General features: G+C 35.1%; 1 protein-coding gene and 1 long non-coding RNA gene across 8 annotated transcripts in view; one reads left to right on the top strand and one right to left on the bottom strand.

Annotated features, from left to right (window-relative positions):
* Positions 1-18,572, bottom strand: part of LOC118273290 (otoferlin) — a 194,821-nt gene that overhangs the window by 51,184 nt on the left and 125,065 nt on the right. Inside the window, exons 1-2 of one of the 7 annotated variants that reach the window (XM_050704332.1) lie at positions 662-1,008; positions 209-293 (exon numbers count right to left, since the gene is read on the bottom strand). The exons of 5 other annotated variants lie outside the window; for them this stretch is intronic. In XM_050704332.1, coding sequence (XP_050560289.1) covers positions 209-293; positions 662-714 — 138 coding nt within the window. In that variant the 5' untranslated portion in view covers positions 715-1,008. Of the gene's footprint in view, positions 1-208; positions 294-661; positions 1,009-18,572 lie in introns of those variants that run through there. One more of the 7 variants, XM_035590299.2, reaches the window with a different exon arrangement.
* The window catches only part of LOC126912419 (uncharacterized), a 217,829-nt gene that overhangs the window by 120,179 nt on the left and 79,078 nt on the right, over positions 1-18,572 (top strand). The gene's annotated exons all lie outside the window — the stretch shown is intronic.

Genomic DNA, 18,572 nt, shown 5'->3' with positions numbered 1-18,572 from the left:
TAGGACATTTTTGAATGATCACTTTAAAAAATAAGAATTAAAATATCACGTACGACAAAGTTACTTTATTAGTTTCAAGCCAAGAAAGAGATTATAAGCCTAGTACACATACACAAAAAATATGCAGCGATGTGTTCTCATGAGCCCCGATCGTCGCTCGAAACCAGTTGAGTAACCTTGTCGTCGTGTGAGTAAATTAACGTATGACCTGTTTTATATAACAAAGTTGAAAAGTATGTTTATATGTTTGTTTGCACTCGCTAATTAAGGACTTAAACACGATTTTGTAGCTTCTGAAAAATAAAAAAAACTTTGTCATTCGAATAATTATATTAATTCTACATTCCTGTCGTTAGTATGGAATACTAATTTCGTTTTAATGTGAATGGTAATCCGAATGGGTATTAATTAGACCGTATTGCATACTAAACATTACTGTTATTAAATACTGACTGCAAACCTGAAATCCTGTAATATTTCATGCAATACCTATTTGTGTGACCACAAATGTACTGCTATGAACATTATGAACAGCTTAAAATATGTGATATCGTGGTTTTAACGCATGATTTGAACAGTTATTGCTTTTTGGTTTACATACTATACCGACAGCGGTTAAAGTTTCGTTTGAAAAGTTAATTAAAAAAACATGTATAAATACCTGATATTATTTTCACTAAACATTTTGTTTATAACAACTACATTTAAAATCATTGTTATTTCTTAAAGTTATGGGAATAATAAACTAGAATGCAATTTGCAAGACGTCAAAATAAAGGGTGTGAAATGGCGTGGAAATGACTAAAATAACGTATGCTGACGTTTTATAAATTATGTAAATGGCCAATAATATTTTGAACGAGATCTAATTCGACTGAAGGTTTTATACGCGAAATTAATTTGTTTTATATATTTTTGGCTGTTTTATTTTATTCGGATTCGAATGATTTTATTTTCCCTCTCTCTATGACAATTTTACTTTATTTAACAACCATAAAGTTTTTAAGTTACTTTTTATTATAATTTGTCAACGATGACACTCAGCAGTGCTACTTAATAATAATAATATACTCTATGATCGTTCTACCAATTGACATCTTCTAATATACTCTATGGTTGGTTTTACTCTTTGCACCCATTGACATTTCCTTTCCACTTTAAAAAATTACACTCAAACACAACATTTTCGTAATAAACCACGCGCTTGATTACTCGTAACATAACTTATTAGTGCAAACTCAGTCATCACAAAAAGAAACGTAATTTATTATTACTTACTACTTAATTATGTAAAGATTTTACACGTACCTACATACCAGCATTCCTACGTTATTTGCGCTACCACTTTATTAATTACTTTACATTTCAAATTAGAATTTATAAACACATTGTGTTTTTTACCACTTGTTAGTGAATCCGGACGCGCTTTGCAAGTGACACGTGAAAATGTGGCTTACTAGCCTCATTCTACCCGAAAGTCGCGTTTCGACGTCGACGTATTCAAGTGTGCGATTTTGAAGATATAATGTTTTTAGGTACCTTATACATATAATATCATTTGCCAAATCTAAATAGAACTTCTATTGAGATTTTAGTACTGAACGTTCTGAGTATAATGAATGCTCCTCATGCAAGAGAGTGCGGGGTCGAAACCTATCAATGTGACTTTTTGACCGAGTAATATGTACTTTCTAAGATCAGTTACCACTAACAAACCGTGAAGGAAAATATCGTGATGAAACCTGGGCTAATAATTTCTAATTATAAGTTTGATGATGCGCATTGGTCAAGCGTGGTGATTAATGCTCAAACTTTCTCCATTCAAGAAGAGCCTTTGGTCAGCAGGGACCACTAATAGACTGTGCGTATAAATAAAAAAATACTTAGCCTCAAGTTCGTACATGAACTAATTTAGATTTCAGCCATGATCGTCCCACTACATGAACAAAACGAAAATATCTATGATCTACTGAAAGAGTTAACAGCTCTAACTTAAAACGCATTTACGCTTCAATTCGTTAATTCGCTTCAAATTTCGAACCATTTAATGGCAGCAGTCTGTCAAAGGATTAACCTTTATTGCAGAAATGAGGAATTGGAAACCAGTAGAGTGACTTATTTAGCTTTAAATGGACTGTTGGCCAATAATAGACATTAAGTCCTCATTGATTGAACCTCAATTTGTGAGAATGGCATTGGTCGATATAGTGGATCAAAGCTGCAGGCAGTTCGTTCTCACTGCATTATCTATTAAACCCTTTGATTTGAGTGCGCTAGAGAGAAACTAGATCGAAAATTGTCCATCTCTTGTGAGTGACGTGAATTGATTGCTTTTCAGTTATGTAAACGTTATATGCCATGTGATCAATGAGGTTTTACGAAAATATATATTATAATCAGAGGGTTCATCTTGATCTTCACTATAAGTAGTATGTATATATTATATGTAGATAGTATATGTAATGTTATTATGTAGGTTTATTATGTTTTTATATTATTCAAATATATTTTGCTATATATTTGTGTAAGTAAGTATATTGTATTTTTTTTTCTTCCACTTGAGCTTGCTCCATGCACCTACCACTGGTTCTTCATTGCACCACCTGAAGGTTTGGCTGGTAGAGAATGCCTACGGCATTAAGCCCACCTAATGTACACACTTATGTGCATGAAGTATTAAAATAAATAAATAAATAAATATCATAGCATGTGATAGACAAATCTGAACTAAGTGTCGCTGTAAAATATGGGATAAAACATTTTTGTAAGTCCCTAATTAATAAAAGACACGTTCTATGAAGCGATCTGAGATTCGAACATGGTTGTAATTTTATAGTCATTATTTCGTAAATATTATCTTTTATGAAAGCAAATAGCGATTATATACCAAAAGTATATAAGATCAAAGTTCAATGTTGTAATGCAAATGATCCCGACTGATTTATGAAAGAGAAAAAAGTGTAAAAGAAAGATAAGTATATAAAAGGTTAGAATTTAACTCAGCTCCCTTCTGTTAGGCCGGTCCGAGGCCGAGAGGTGCTTAAAGAGTACAAACAACAGTCTCAATTGATCCTTCGTGGAAATGTAAACAAATCTCGGGATGACCGCCAAAATCTCAGGTAATATCTCGTTTTTGTATAAATTCTATAAAGGAATATTTCATATTAAATCGATGTATCTTATAATACAGATAATTCTATTTTATGCTGGCAAAGCAGTACGTATTCATGTACATAATGCCTTTTCCTATTGACGATGGTGACACACTCACTGACATGATTCTGGTACAGCGAAGCACTTTCGTTTTGCGTTTCATCTACTTATTTATGTCTTCATAATATATTATGTCAATCTTTGACCGCATCTCAATCAAATTTTCACCCGATCTGCTCGGTTCCTAATGGTCGTACCTTCCTTCATAAATGGACTATCCAATGCACAAAGATTTTTTAAATCGAATTAAGAGATTAAAGCGTTTATACAAAATCTTCAGCTCTATACATATTCGTGTAAATTTGATTTTTTTTCTGCCTTATGGGTGGATATTCTTTACGTACATTCTTTACTTCGTAATTAAAGAACTTCTAAGTTTAATATAATTTGTCAAATATAAAAAATATCAACAAATAATGACAAGTGCTATAATACTGGCAGAATACTGAAGTCCTATTCAAGTTATTGGAAAACAATCCGGGACAGCTTTCGAATGGCGGCCACCAAAGTTTCAGAAGAGCATTGTGAGCTAGAACCATTAGTTGGTAGAACAAAGACCTGAATGCACAGTGGAGCTTTATTATTTACAAGAGCATAGATCGAGCATTCCCGATGCGTTCGTATGTTGATTTTTGTTCGTTACCCAGATGACTGGAGGACACAGCTATAGCTACCACCGTGCAGCATTGTAGAACAGTGACGCGGACCACTGCTTGTGTATACATGAATATGCAAAATTTCCGTATTTTATCAAGTTTTCAGAGAATTTTTACAGGCCATTAAACTGTATTTTGTTAGGGATATGAACTAGTCAGTTGGAATGTTTATAGAATTCAGAATCGCTATTGAAAAAGTAGGTTGGATAAAAAATACTTTTTTATATAAAGATTTATAATAATATAAACTACATAATGTGTTCGTAATTTTAGTTTTATAAGGTCTACTAATGTCGCATCGTAGACAGTGTGTTGATTATTTCTATGCACGATGCAAGCTATCGTGTTCTAATCGTCATGCATTCATTATATGCCGATTTGTATCTATCCATTGCGTAGGATGACGAAATAGATGACTAAAACGTTGCTGCGACGTCGTGCGACAAGATTGCGACAATCTTGGTGGGACATACAATGCCTGCGGTGACGATGCAGCGCAACGCACCAATGGTGCATCACTCCTATGCTCTTTCCTTAGGCGCCTGACACGATACCCTATATTACTAGTGCCACAGTTGAAGGCTAATTAATGGTGATAACGATACGAGAAACATATCTAATATATCTTATCTTATACATAAATGTAATATATCTCATTACATTTATGTATAACATAATTAATAGTTAATACGTAATGTAATGTTATTTTTTTTTATTAGTAAAGATTTTGTGTAATAATTATATTAATACCATGTCCATGTACTGGGCGAACAAGCCATGTTCTGTCGAATAATAATTATTATTTACTAAATAAATATAATGATGTATTTTCTAATATAATTACATTATTATTGACATTATAATGTCTTGTATCTGTTAATTAATATTGTAATAGAGGGCTGTAACAAGTTTTGTGTTGGGTCAAGTATGTTATATGGCTAATAACATAATATTATATAATTAACTATATTATTATCTTCAAGAAGACCTAGTAAGGGTATACTTATTTTTCCTAATTAGAACTATATTATATCAGTAGCTAATAGTTGTGTACCTAATGAAATGGGCATGGATACACTGACCCATGAAAAACCAGTTAAGAATGGTCTCGGAGTGTATAACATATATCCGCACATTCCACGGTCATCTCATACTGATTTTGCATAGTTTTATGTGTAACAAAAAATGAGGTAGAAATATTGCAACGTCACGCCTTTTATCTTCGAGGTGGTGGGCCGAGGTGCACCTTCACATTACGGTACTTAACGCCACTTTACAATGTAAGTACCTACATGCACTTTGGGTATAAACACAATGGAGTAGATATGCCTTTTAAGCGCCATATTGGATCAAACGTGACGTCACGTTACCTACCACTATACGGTCCTGGCCTTCAAAACTACAATATCTCATTAGCCACATTACTGTGGCAAGTCCTTCAGCCCAAATTAAAACAAAAAGTAGGTACGAAAAAGGGAGGAATCCACTTTAATAAGTTTTCAAAGTTTAATTTTAATAAAGTATTTTTGTTATTAAAAAGCAATTTGGGGAACCACAAAAGCGGCGAAATTTACGAAAGAGACCTTTTAATTTTTGTAATAAAGTTGCTTTTTCAGGGTTCCGTATCCAAAAGGGTAAAATTGGACCCCTTTGCTATGTCTCCGACGCCCGTCTATTTGTTCATCTATATATCTGTCTGTCAATGGGCTGCGTCTCATGAACTGTGAACAGCTAGACATTTGGAAACAGATTATGTATTAAAAAAAAGATTTTTAACTCGATATAGCAAAAGGTAAACACTTGAAACATTCACAGAAACTAGACTAATACCTACTCACTTCAACAAATAAAAGACTATTAAAGGAGGCCTTTTATAATATAAAAGGCTATTTTGCTATTTTTTGTCATTTTATATGACAACCTCCGTGTACAAGTTCGTCTAGCACTTGACTGATCTTTTTATCTAAGTTATGTAAATACAAGACTTGGTTCTCAGAATACCTTGAAGAAACTGCGTGGGTAATAGCAGAATCAATGAATATTGTCTCTAGTCTTGTTGTCAGAGGAGACATAATATTTTTTTTTATAAACTGGCTGATCACCTGTGACCAACCGGCGCCCCACAGTGTTTTAGAAACCCGGATTTTGTCTCATGCCCTTTTTATTGTTAAAATCGTTAGTATATATCATTCTAAGCATCACAGCGAAAATCCGGCATCGATACAACTTCCAGTTTTGCCAAAAAAAAAATATCGAAAGTCTCCCTATATCCGGGTCCGAAAAATCACAAAAATAAAATCACAATATCAAAAAAATGTAATGAAAAATGGGCACCCAAAACACCAGAGGCGTTGCTTGTACTTTAGGGGTTAGGAATTTAAGGACTGTTCGAGTTGAGCCTCCTCACTCACACGAAGAAACACAACGTAAGCGTTATTTCACTTCAGTTTTCCATGAGGCCGTGGTATCACTACGGTTTAGCCGGCACATTCGTGCTGAAGCATGGCTCTCCCACACTTATGAACTTGAATGCAAAGTTTTAGGAAACATAATAGGCTATACCATGTTTTCGCCAATTGCCTACATCTTATAAGATACATGCCTATCGCCGTAAAAGCGGATGTATTTCTTTAAATTCGTACCATTATAACATAACGTCATGTCTTTTTATCCTTGGAAGGTAGGCAGAAGTACACGTGTGCAATATAACATCAACATATCATCAATTGTGTTATGTGTGCCATGTACTTAATAGTAGGTGGTATATTTCTACATATAGGCAAAACTTCATACTCTATGATATTATTGAAACTCCAACGTCGTCCTCAAGATGGCCTTTGCTCCGCAGTCGCACAATATAACCGCTCGATAGACCAACCTGGCCGTCTCCGTACCATTAGTAGCAGATAAAGTCTCTTCCTATTAAAATGCAAATAAAGGAAACTGGAACAAATCTTTCTTTCTTAGTAAAAGTAAGGCTATTGTAAATACCTGGGTACCTAAGGCTACGTCTTTTATTTTTACGATAGGTAACTTATTATATAGTAGAAAAAACAATGAAATATGTTTCGGTAGACCCAGAATATATTAAGATAGGTACTTGCGCATCTTTCCTCGACGACATAAGTACGCAAGAATAATAGAATTTCTAAGTAAGTTTACTTAGAATTTTCAATAGAAACAGACATTTGAATAATATCCATAATTTATCTTTTTGTTATAGGTTAGAGTCCCGGGAGTTTCATCACTAGGTACGTACGAGATAGGTAAAATGTATTACGATATTGCCCGTAGCCATATCTCTGGTATGAATAATAAAACAGACGTATTATTAATGTCACATCACAATGACATCGTGTAGCGTTACCGTACGTGAAATTTATGAAACAGATTACATTACAATTATAATACAAAACATTAGGTTGCAGATATAACAAGCTCTGAATCAAGCGTGTCAATTCTTGGCAGCCATATTTCACAGTTGATGCAGAAATGTGATATTATAAATGCGAATGTAAGTGTGTTTGCTTGTTACGTTTTCACGCTGTATCTACTCAACTTATCTTCTTGAAATGCACACATAATTTATAGTTAGGAATACAGAGAAGGATATAGACTGAAGTCACACGTGGAAAAACTAGTTAGTGGTAGGTATTTGTTTAATAACAAACCTAATCATTTCAGTTGAATTCTTGTAAGAAATTTTTCCTTTGTTATTACAACAAAATAAAAATATGTAACAAGGAGTCTGTAGATTTGGTTAAAATGAAGCGTATGACGTCACGGTTAGGCAGAGTACTCATGGAATTTTAATGATCATATGGCCAGAGCGCTCGAGGCTGTTTGACCCACTTTTGTCAGTTCCCGTACACTCTGTACCTACCCAGTTTGCATTTGTTATCACTGTTTATAATCCTTGTACATTGTAAGGCAAGAACAGTTGTTAGAATCGTGATAGAGGTATTTATAGTTGTTTGAAATGAGAGTACATTTTCAGCCAGTGTGCCCGCGGCTTTGCGCATGGGTCTTTGACTGTTAAAAAGTAAACAACAGTTACCTGTGCCATTACCCAATTATTTCCACAATTTGCTTTGCGTTTCACTCGTATAAAAGTAAAAAATACTTCCTTTTACTTCCACGGGGATTGAGTTTAAAAGCATTTTTGCACAGTGGTTTTTAGCGTAACGAAAGAATCAGTGAGCACATTGCTGTGAACTTCGATAGTGGGTTGCGGGTTTTTGAAACTGAATGCGAATGTTTTTTTTGAATATATCGAATGCCTTTTTTTACGATCGTTCGTACTAACCGAGGCGTCACCGTTTCATGGCTTCAAGCTTCCTTGTGCGAACTGCTAGGGAGTGGAACTCCTTGCCGGAGTCTGTGTTTCTTGATGGGTATAACCTGGGTGTCTTGAAAGCCCGAGTGAATAAGTGGCTTATGGGCAGACGTGCTCCATCGTAGGCCGCATCATCACTTATCATCAGGTGAGATAGCGGCCAAACGTCGACCCATTAAATGTAAAAAAAACCTATTTTACCAAATTAATAAATTCAAAAAGAATTTAGGGTAATGTAACCAATAACAATTAATTACTCAACCATTTCAAATACCAACTAAGTCATTTTAAGCGAAACTGTTCGAAAAGTATCGAAAATTAATTCAATTTGGTGAAACTTTAAAAGAAACTTTGGTGATTATTAGACCATTCGGAGCCGTTAATTCTATATCCGAGTCGAAACCGCTTTCAATAGTATTTGAACTAACTAGAGTTCGGAAACTCAGTCTTTAGATACTAGGTACAATCGGTGACACATCGACCTATACAAACCACTTTATCATGGTCTAGCTTTGTATAATCTTTCTACACATTCGACGGTTAGTTTATAATGGTAGTGTATAACTTTACTACGAAGATGTTTCTATCTGAATGCGTTCACAAACTTCGGTTCAAGTACTCAAGTTGAGATGCAACGTGCCCTCTAAGCAATGGATGTTACGAAACTTATGCAGTTTGAAATTTAGGTTATTACATGGTATGGTAAGTACAGCCAAGGGGATGCAATGATAGTTATCCTAGAACGTAATTTTCTAAACGTCTTGTTGTTCTCGCGGTTAAAACTGTTACAAGTTTTGTCAAGTAATTTTATAGAAGTGCACTTAAGTTTGATGTTGTATAGTAAGGGCAGAGTGGTATATATGTGCCTTTTTACACGTGCCGTTGCCGGGTAGCCGGTGCCTAGTACTTGGCAACGCATTGTATAGCCATGTGCTCTATCTTTCACACGTCCCAGCGTAATTCGACGTAATGTGCGTACCTGGATCCACCACTGTGGGTCTTTTAGAGCCTTTTTTGACGGTTCCGTTTAGTGCCTACCGGTTAGCCGGCGACCGGATGCGTAGTGTATGGAAGACTCGCTCGTGTTAAAGATAAATATGATACCGGACAGTCGGTGCATTGAATGTCCATGGTGCGCTGTACAGCTGTAGACTGGTTTGCCAAACGTGGAAATTAAGGCAGAGTCTGAGTCCTGGCACGGCACTGCTTGTCTCTACTTTCTCTTTGAATTTGACCTACCGTTTGTAGCAACATATAATCATATTAAATCGCGAGTCTCAATTTGCCTACATAACAAAAAAAACCTTCATATTACTTCATATATTAGTAAACCATGGCTATACCGTACGTACGGGTACTACGTTCGTTAACTATATAAGCGCCCCTAAGTGCACTATGTACCTACCTACTATATAATACATACAGTTCAACCTCAGTCTGCATTCTTGTTACACATATTTGGAAAGGCATGCGATAGTAATATGGGGGATATTAACTGGTCTCAAAATTGACTGGCTACTCCTTTGTGTACACATAATTTAAGGAGCAGGTCACTTGTATGCCCCTTTGAAGTCAAGCCACTTGACGTCTAGCGAAGATGGCTGCTCGTTTGTGCAACGTTGCAGTAGATTACATTATGACGTGCTAACTGTATATTGTTAAAAGCAATAATCAATGTTGGTGTAAATTGGCATGGGTTTAAGCCGTTGCTAATACATGCCGATTAAAAATGTGTTAAAAGAATGATTCACATATGGAGACGTTAATGGTTTAAAAATGATACAAAAGCTGTATCTTAACAATGGTTATTAAGTATAAAGATATTTAAGCTTAAACATTTTCAATCCATTCTAATTTGAATCTTAATCTTATTCTTATCCAAAGTCAAAGTCATAGCATTTATTTCAATTAATCCTTAATTAGACACTTTAAAAAACGTCAAAAATCCCACTCTAATATGCCAAAAGTGTTAGTAACTTTGACTTTTCCACTAAAAACATATAGAATTCAAAGTGTATTGTAATAAAGCTGTTCTCTAATCAATGTTACACGAGAATAAACGTACTTTCTCCATGAAAGAGTAATTTAAGGCCGCAGGGTGTGAATAACCTTTGCAGTTTTGTCCATAACATAACCTCGAGGACTCGTAAACGTTATTTACTAACTCTTGTTTTATATACTTACTTTAAGTCTAGTTTATGACAATAAAATCTGTACCTAGTATTGCTGACTAGTTGCCAATAATGCTAAACAAGTTTTGTGTCTAATTAGCAGGTCAGATAATGTGTGGTTTTGTAATCTTAAATGAAGCAACTCAAACGATTTCGTAAACAATGCTTATTTGATATATTCACATGAGAAGATTAAAATATAAGAAATTAAAATATCATATTAAATATCATGCCGTGTTTCAGAATATTTATTTTGTCCAAACATAAATATTATATAAAGCTGAAAGTTTGCTTCAACAAATAATGCTTTAAACAAAGAATTGTTTGAATGCACTAACCTCTATAACTATTGGTTTGATTTAAATAATTCAAATCGATAATTGATCCAGTCCACTTATCAAGAAAGGTTATAAGCAATTAAAGGTTATAAGCATTTCCATAGCATCATGTCGTATGGCATTTTGCTGTGGGGACAAGCTGCTGATGTTGAGTCTATCTTTATCCTACAAAAGCGCGCCGTCAGAGCTATTTACAACCTAGGTCGTCGGGAATCTCTTAGAGAAAAGTTTAAGGAGATCAATATTATGACCGTTCCATGTCAATTTATTTATGAAAATATTATGTATGTTAGAAAAAATACATTTGTTTGCGAAAGTATCTGACAGACACAACTATCAAACTAGACATAAGGATAGATTAAGTCAACCATTTTTTAGATTGTCAAAAATAAGTAAGTCATTTATGGGATTCTGTGTTAAATGTTATAATAGAGTTCCAATGGAAATACAGAATCTGAATGAATCAAAATTTAAACTTTGTATTAAAAAAACGTTATGTAGACAAGCATACTACAAACTAAATGATTATATAGAAGATAAAAATGCTTGGAGGCAAGCTGGTCCGGCTCCACAGGATAACTAATAAAACGTAGTAATATAACCATGTTATTTCGATGTATTCTGTACTTTATACAATTATTGTAAATGTGAGAGCCCTGTAATTAACTGAAATCAAATTAGACTAGTAGAATGCATTTATGTCAGCTTGGAGTTGTCATGCTCACTCAAAGGTCTCATTGGCGGTGGCACGGGCATTGGATCGCTCGATTCCCTGCAACATGGTTGAGTTGGGCGGTGCTGGTGTACGTGTCATGTTCGTGAACGGGCGCTGTCAACTGGGACTGGTCAGCTCCGGACTGCATTAATTTTTATTGTCCTCTAGGTTATTTTCTTTTTCTGTCACTTTGACTGTATATAAGTTTTACATTGTTCTCACATAGCTGAAGTAATCGAAACAATGTAACCAAGAATTGTATTGTAAATCTGATTGAAAAAGAGTAACCTATGGAGTTTCTTGCTCGTTCTTCTCCATAGGAATCTACACTTTGGAACGAGCAAATAGCTTCACTAGAGAACTGACCGACAGACAGACGTTATTAATATTAGATATTATATTTGCTTTGACGTTCAAAAGTGCCTTCCTGGTCTATTTGAAATAAAAAAAAAAATAAATAAATAAACATCACGGTACTACCAATAGGAACGATGTTGTGTAACTAGTATAAGGTACAATGGGGTTGACGTATCCGTATGGATAAAAGCCCCCTAATAAATAAAGAATAAAAAAAATAATATACAACGTGTAACAAAAAGGGGATATACATATCAAGTGCACGGCTTCTAGATAACATAACAAACGACACGGGAAGGGTTTTTGAAACTCATGTTTTCATGGCACCAAGTTATGAATTTTTCCAATCGCGCCGCCGCGCGAATCAAAATTAGGTAGACAGGTACTAGGCGATCAGATTGACAGAAGAAATGTTTCGTAATACTAGCGAGTGACCCCTGTAGTGTTGTGACACGTTTGTATGATTTGAAATCAAGAACCATGCGATACCAAGTATTTGGTACAATTTTTTTTAAACGTATTTTAAGCTGAAACTTTGTGTAGAGATTCTATTCAACCTGTATACATCAGGGCTTCTTGATGTATATGGGTATTTTGTTACACGTTGTATACCAATAGGAGTTAAGCATCGGTTGAAACAAACGTAGGTTCGCAGCCTCACAGTCTGTTAGCCTTCATCTCCATACAGACTACTATAATGTAGGTACATAGGGACGGTTGACTAGAGAAAGCCTAAGTGAGAGGTAGTCCTTGTGCATTGTGTTCATACAAGCATAATTATGATCCGGATTAGAGAAACATACATAAATCATGTAAGTGTCTCTACACACAGAATTTGATGTCTGTTTCACGGAGCTTTTAACATAAATGGTGACGTCTAGATATAACTTTACTCCTTATTCATGATTCTGTGTAAATATTTTAACTGCCTCGTTGGTCAAGAGGTCACAAGTGCGACTGCCGGACAAGGGGTCTCGGGTTCGATTCCAGGCCAGACAAAGTAGTGTTTGGGATTTTCGAAAATTTCAGTAGTATCCCGGAGTCTGGAATTGGGCTCAGTATATGGAGCTCCATTACGTGCACCTCTGTCTACCTCTTCGGGGATAAAAGGCGTGGCGTTGCATTGCATTGTAAATGTTTTAACTTTATACATCGTTCACGTCCCCAGCAAACTAAACCCGTAACCTCGCATATTTAAATAGTTTAAAAAACGTGATTAATACATACATATAGTAGAATATAAGTCTATATAAAATACAAACGAGAAAGGTTCGAAACGAGCCGATGTGGAAAGTCAATATTATTTCAGTAAAAAGATAAAAACTGGGATCAAAGCTATACGGTTGCAAAGCGGTCTCCCTCGGGCCTTGTGTACAAACCACATCAAAATCAGAGCAAACAAATTGAAAACTACACCCTGTATGTGGAATATGTGTATATAGGTTAAGGTAATAGGAAGATCGGAGCTGCGGACTACCTAGCGGGTTTACCGGGGCTCCGGTTCGAAAAGCAGTAGAAACGGCGTGGTTTTTAGTCAGTAAGAGTCTGATACTCCCTCTCGCCTCGCCCAAGGCGAGAGAAGCCATTGGATGATTTTACTCCCACAAAAAAAGTCGGTTTATAAACTAGGATCTCTCTGTCACAGTAATTAAACAACGGAAATTAAATATCACAGGACAGAGATGACATTTAAAGTTCTTATTGTGTTTCCAAATCTAGCTGGTGGTTATTGTATCCTCACTCAATAAACAGAATATAGAACATATATACATACATACATAACCTCACGTCACAGTGTGACAGCCGAGAAATTGGCTCGTCACGTAGCCTACGATGCAGGACTTCACCGAAATGACCATGCTTTGTTAGAACCCTGATAGTAACAACCAAGATATTCCTTGGGATACGTTCACGTGCACGTCTGTCTCCCATTCATAAGTTTCTGCCCACCTCCAGGTAGAGACTATGCCAATTGCTGTGATTCTTACATACTATTTTCTTTTAATCAACAGTCATCGGTCTATTCATATGACGGACTGACTGACTGACGGACACATAAACCAGTACGGTACTGTGAAAATTTTCATAGTAAAACTAAACCTGAATGTTTCCACTTTTTCTAAATCCATATAAAACGTTTATTTAGCTAAAAAATGGATACGAATACGGATTACATTGATTGCAATCAAAAGCAGAACCCGTGACGATTGCAAATATTTTTTTATCCATTTTTCAATAAAAGTGATGGACATTGTGTGACATTTTTCAAATTAATGCTAGTTCTACAAAGTAAAGGTTTCTACAATATCTGTTTGTTTGTTTCATTATCTAAAACATATAACATAATTGGAACGCTTGTTTTTAGGGACATAATAACACTTATGTATCCAGATATTCTTACAATTACTTGAGACACATCGCAGGCAGAAAGCTATTTTCTAAGTTAAAGTATACTGATATAGATATCATCTATACTTCTGTGAAGACACCATTCATTTCATCACAGACCTAAATGAGTATTTAACTTTTGAAATTAAACTTAAATGGTATTAAACAACTCTTAATGAGTTTTTGATATAACTACGCGGCTACGAGGTTACGTGTCTACGCGGTTACGACTTCTCGTAGCATCTTCGTAGCACTTCGTAGCAAAGTGATGCAGCTTAAGCGTGGGCAGGCGTAAAGTTGAAAACTTGTTACGTGACAGATTGCTACGTAATATGACACAATTTTATATTTAGTGTAGATTTTTTTTTAGTTTTTAGAAAATTAATTAATGTTTTGTAAATCAAACTGAGTCGACCATTGTATGTATGCTCATGTTATGTAAGTTCCACCCACGACACCAGACATAATTCTAGTACGGGGCAACAACTAATTAAAAAAAATAGATGATTCTATTTTTCATTGCTCTTCCTATCAGGTTGAAGCAAAATGGTAACTAATATAGTCTATCGAGAAAATAAATAAAATGACCTTTTGCGAAGCCTGGGCGTACGACTAGTTTATTATCAAAGCATATTTTTCTATTATTTCAAAACAAAACCCACCGGTTTTGTTTTGAAATGTTTATACAGAATGAAATAAAGCGTAAAATACTGGACTACAAATAAATAATGACAATTGTACGTTTATTCGCCGGTGAAAAATTTCATAATTCTAAAATACTTCCGTCTGAAAATTACAAAAGCCCTCGTTTTCCTGTTCCATTTTCAATTACAAACCTTTTTTTTCTTTTGATGTGGTTCAAAAGACGTGGCAGTCCGTTAATTATTTCAATGTTATGACAAACCGAAAGAAGTATAAAAAAAAGAAAAAAAAAAATAAAACAATGTTTGTTTCTCATTCTTCTTCATGGTCTGTTCTGGCCGACCAATCAGATTCGTCAAAGAGTAAAAGAGGTTGGAAATACAAATCAATGCGATTTTTGTGGTATCTCGTAACAAACACTAGGGTGAAAACCTAAGGGTGCTTTTCCACCAGATATATGCTATGTAGCTATGCTATGAAGATGTAATAGCTAAGCTGTGAAACTCTGTCACCGTTTCCGCTGATACTAAGCTATGTAGCTGGGCAAGGAAGATACTGCTCGAGTATACGATGTATCTATAGTAGGAAAGCCAAAAAATAGCATGCATTCATACCACAAATTCACAGCACGCATCTTTCCATTTCAAAAAAATTGCTTATCTGAGTTCGTTTTCACCAGGGCTAAGCTATGTGTACCAATGAATATGATTGGTGGAAGTCAAACGCATCCACAGAAACGTAGCATAGCACATCTCTGGTGGAAAATCACCCAAAACGTATCCCAAAAGAAAATATATCAAAACAATGAGTTGTATTTTGATGGAGGGGGGTCCTTTAAGAAAATTAGTAAGGAATCGTGTAAAAAAAATAGTCGACTTAATCCTTAACCCTTTCAAAAGATTATAGTAATCATTGCTGACTTAAACATCTTTCTTTCTAGTACATTAATTATTATGTTGTCAGCTTACTCACGTATTTGTTCTAGAGGCTCATATTCATGAACAGTTTAGTATGTCTCACGAAAGTTACAAAGTTACAATAAGCGTAGTACACTTCAATATTAACTCGGTTACTACATATCTCCCGTCAAGCCTGTATTATGTTGCGATTTATTTCATTATGTAAATGCCCGACGCAATGCTAGATAATAATACAATCAAATGTCTTTGTGAGTTTGTTTTTATGGACCATTAACCTCTTGACTGCCGCGCCATGAGACACAATAGAAAATACATTGTGACTCGCTTTGATCTGCGTTCCGGAAAACTGGTGTGCTGGTTGTACAACCAACGCGGCACATAAGGCCCAGTGTACACCGGTGGCGAAGATACGGATGAGAGCCAAACGGCTTAAGCAATTTTCATCCGCTTGGTAACATGCTAAAAAAAGAGCTTTGATGCTAACTTAATAAAGTTGATATTCATTGAGCTGATATTCAGGTGTAGTTAGCAATATCCACTAAGTAAATGGTACAGTCAAATTACTCATCAGTAGTAATGTGGTATTTGTACTAAATCTGAGTGACATATTTGATTTGTAGGGAGGACGTTAGTAAACACAACTCCGACTTTACGGTTAAAAGTAAAAGTTAGATAAATAGTGGTACTCTCCAATAAATCCCCTTAGGGTCAAGCAAAAAAGGTTTACTAAGACCACAGTCACTTTTCATTATAATAGGGGTGGAGTACTGAACATCGGACACGATTCCAAACTCCGGTACCGTTTGGAAACCAAACGGAACACACAAACGTGTTTGTGCGTTTGTTTTTGGTGTTTCCATGAAGCGCTTTTTTGGTGTTGCTGTAAAGCGCTTTTTTGGTTTGATTTTTGAGTCTGGACATTGGATGTAGCTGTAGGATAGCGCTGTATACAACAGCTACGTTTTAACCGATTTATACCGAATATCGGGTTCTTAGTTGTATGTATGTATGTTAGCGCGCAATTATCTTGCGTTTAGTTGAACCGATTTTAATGCAAATGACAATGCCAGAATCTCTATAGAGCTTTGCCCCACCAAAAAATATATTGTACAGGCATACCAAATGTAGCATTCTATTGCTGCTCTATTAGTGATAACTAAAAACAGGATTAAAAGCCTTTAGACCTTGCGGTTTCTATATAAATCTAAGAACAAAATATTACATTTAGGTTAGGTACCAGTTTAGATTAATTGCAGTTATAATGGTAGAAATAATTAAATGAAGTGCTTTATATTATTACAATGCTATCATAGGGTGTTTAGCTATGCAAGGAAGGAATGTCATCACCAATATCACCTTCAGTAAACCTACTTTTAATTCATAGTCATAACGAAACAACAATGTAAACAGAACAGACAGAGCGAATGTCAAATAATGACTTTTTGGACATAACTGACACACGCACGCCAATGACGTTTCGTTACATCTAATTACTAACTTTGAAACACGAAATAATAATTAGAATATTCATTCATTATAATATATATTATAAAAATAAATAAATTAACTAATAGTATGTATTTATACCAAATTCATATTAAAATCCGTACACATTACATTAATGAATCTTTTTTTGGTTGGATGACTCTTTGTGTTCCTTGTGCAAGCGTACTAAGAAACGCAGATAGTCGCGATAAATACAGGAAATAGGCCTTGGGTTTTTTAAATTCTTTTTATTTCCTAATTTTTATCCGCAACTTTATCAGAATAATAATTAAGTAACCAAGGGTCTTATTTTCATTGCATAATATTGATTAATTTACATTTCTTGTACATTGATGAAATTAAGTTGAACAGGATTTTGCATTGTCAAATTTCAGTATAGTAATTTTTAGGCTTAGTAGAAGATTTTAGTGATATTACCGAAAAAACGGAGATAGTAAAGAAAATTAAAGGCGGTCCCTTTTTTAAGTTCTTTTGCCTCTTTAAAGGTATCTCTACTCGAGTTCCCTTTTCCCTTATCTTGCCTCCCCTTGCTTTCTTGAAGATAATAGCATGTTTTTCAATTGAATTGATATGGCTTTTGCAATTCTATGTATTGTTGTTCGATGTTCGCAATGCAATTGAATTTCGATACAATAAGAAATAATCTTTCTTTCTCTCCTTCATTTTCTTTACGATGTTAAAAATGGAACGAAATAATCCTTTCGTTATTGTGTCGGAAAAAGCAAAGTATTTTTCTGATAGCTTCTTAGTGCTTGGGTCGATATTTTGTTCCTAATTAGGTTTCCAATAGAAAATAAATAGATTGTTTTGCTTTAACTAGGTATAATATTTATTAGCTTCTTCCAGTGGCGTCACCTGCTTTTCTGTAGGATAAAAAGTATCCTATCACCCAAGTCGCTCATACCTTGTCTGTATACGAAATTGCTTTAACCGGGTAATTTTGACCCAACCTCAATGACGCCGGTCATTGAGGTTGGGTCAAAATTACCCGTAATTATTTGAAATTTTAAATATTTTTGTAAGTGCTCGTGCGACGCTGCTGTTCTGTGCAGTAGCTGGAGTCAATGGTGTATTCTAAACGTTTTTGATGAGAAATCAGTGCGGCGGCGAGTCAACAGGGTGTTAGACGCGTTACATTTTTGAAAAGGTAATTTTGACCCATCCTCACAGCTAATGTTACTATTTTGTGCCATTTTCAATTAATCATTTGTGTTAACATTTTTGGTCACTACATCACTTTTTTCTTAGCATTTTGCTTTATATGCTTTATATTTGTCATAAGGTACTTATTTTAAGTTGAAATGGATCGAGAGGAGATAGAAAACCGGCG

This window comes from Spodoptera frugiperda, chromosome 25, assembly GCF_023101765.2.
Source record: "Spodoptera frugiperda isolate SF20-4 chromosome 25, AGI-APGP_CSIRO_Sfru_2.0, whole genome shotgun sequence".
In the NCBI taxonomy this organism is placed as follows: domain Eukaryota; kingdom Metazoa; phylum Arthropoda; class Insecta; order Lepidoptera; family Noctuidae; genus Spodoptera; species Spodoptera frugiperda.
The sequence above is the reverse complement of the archived record's forward strand: the minus strand, read 5'-3'. Positions and strand labels throughout refer to the sequence as shown.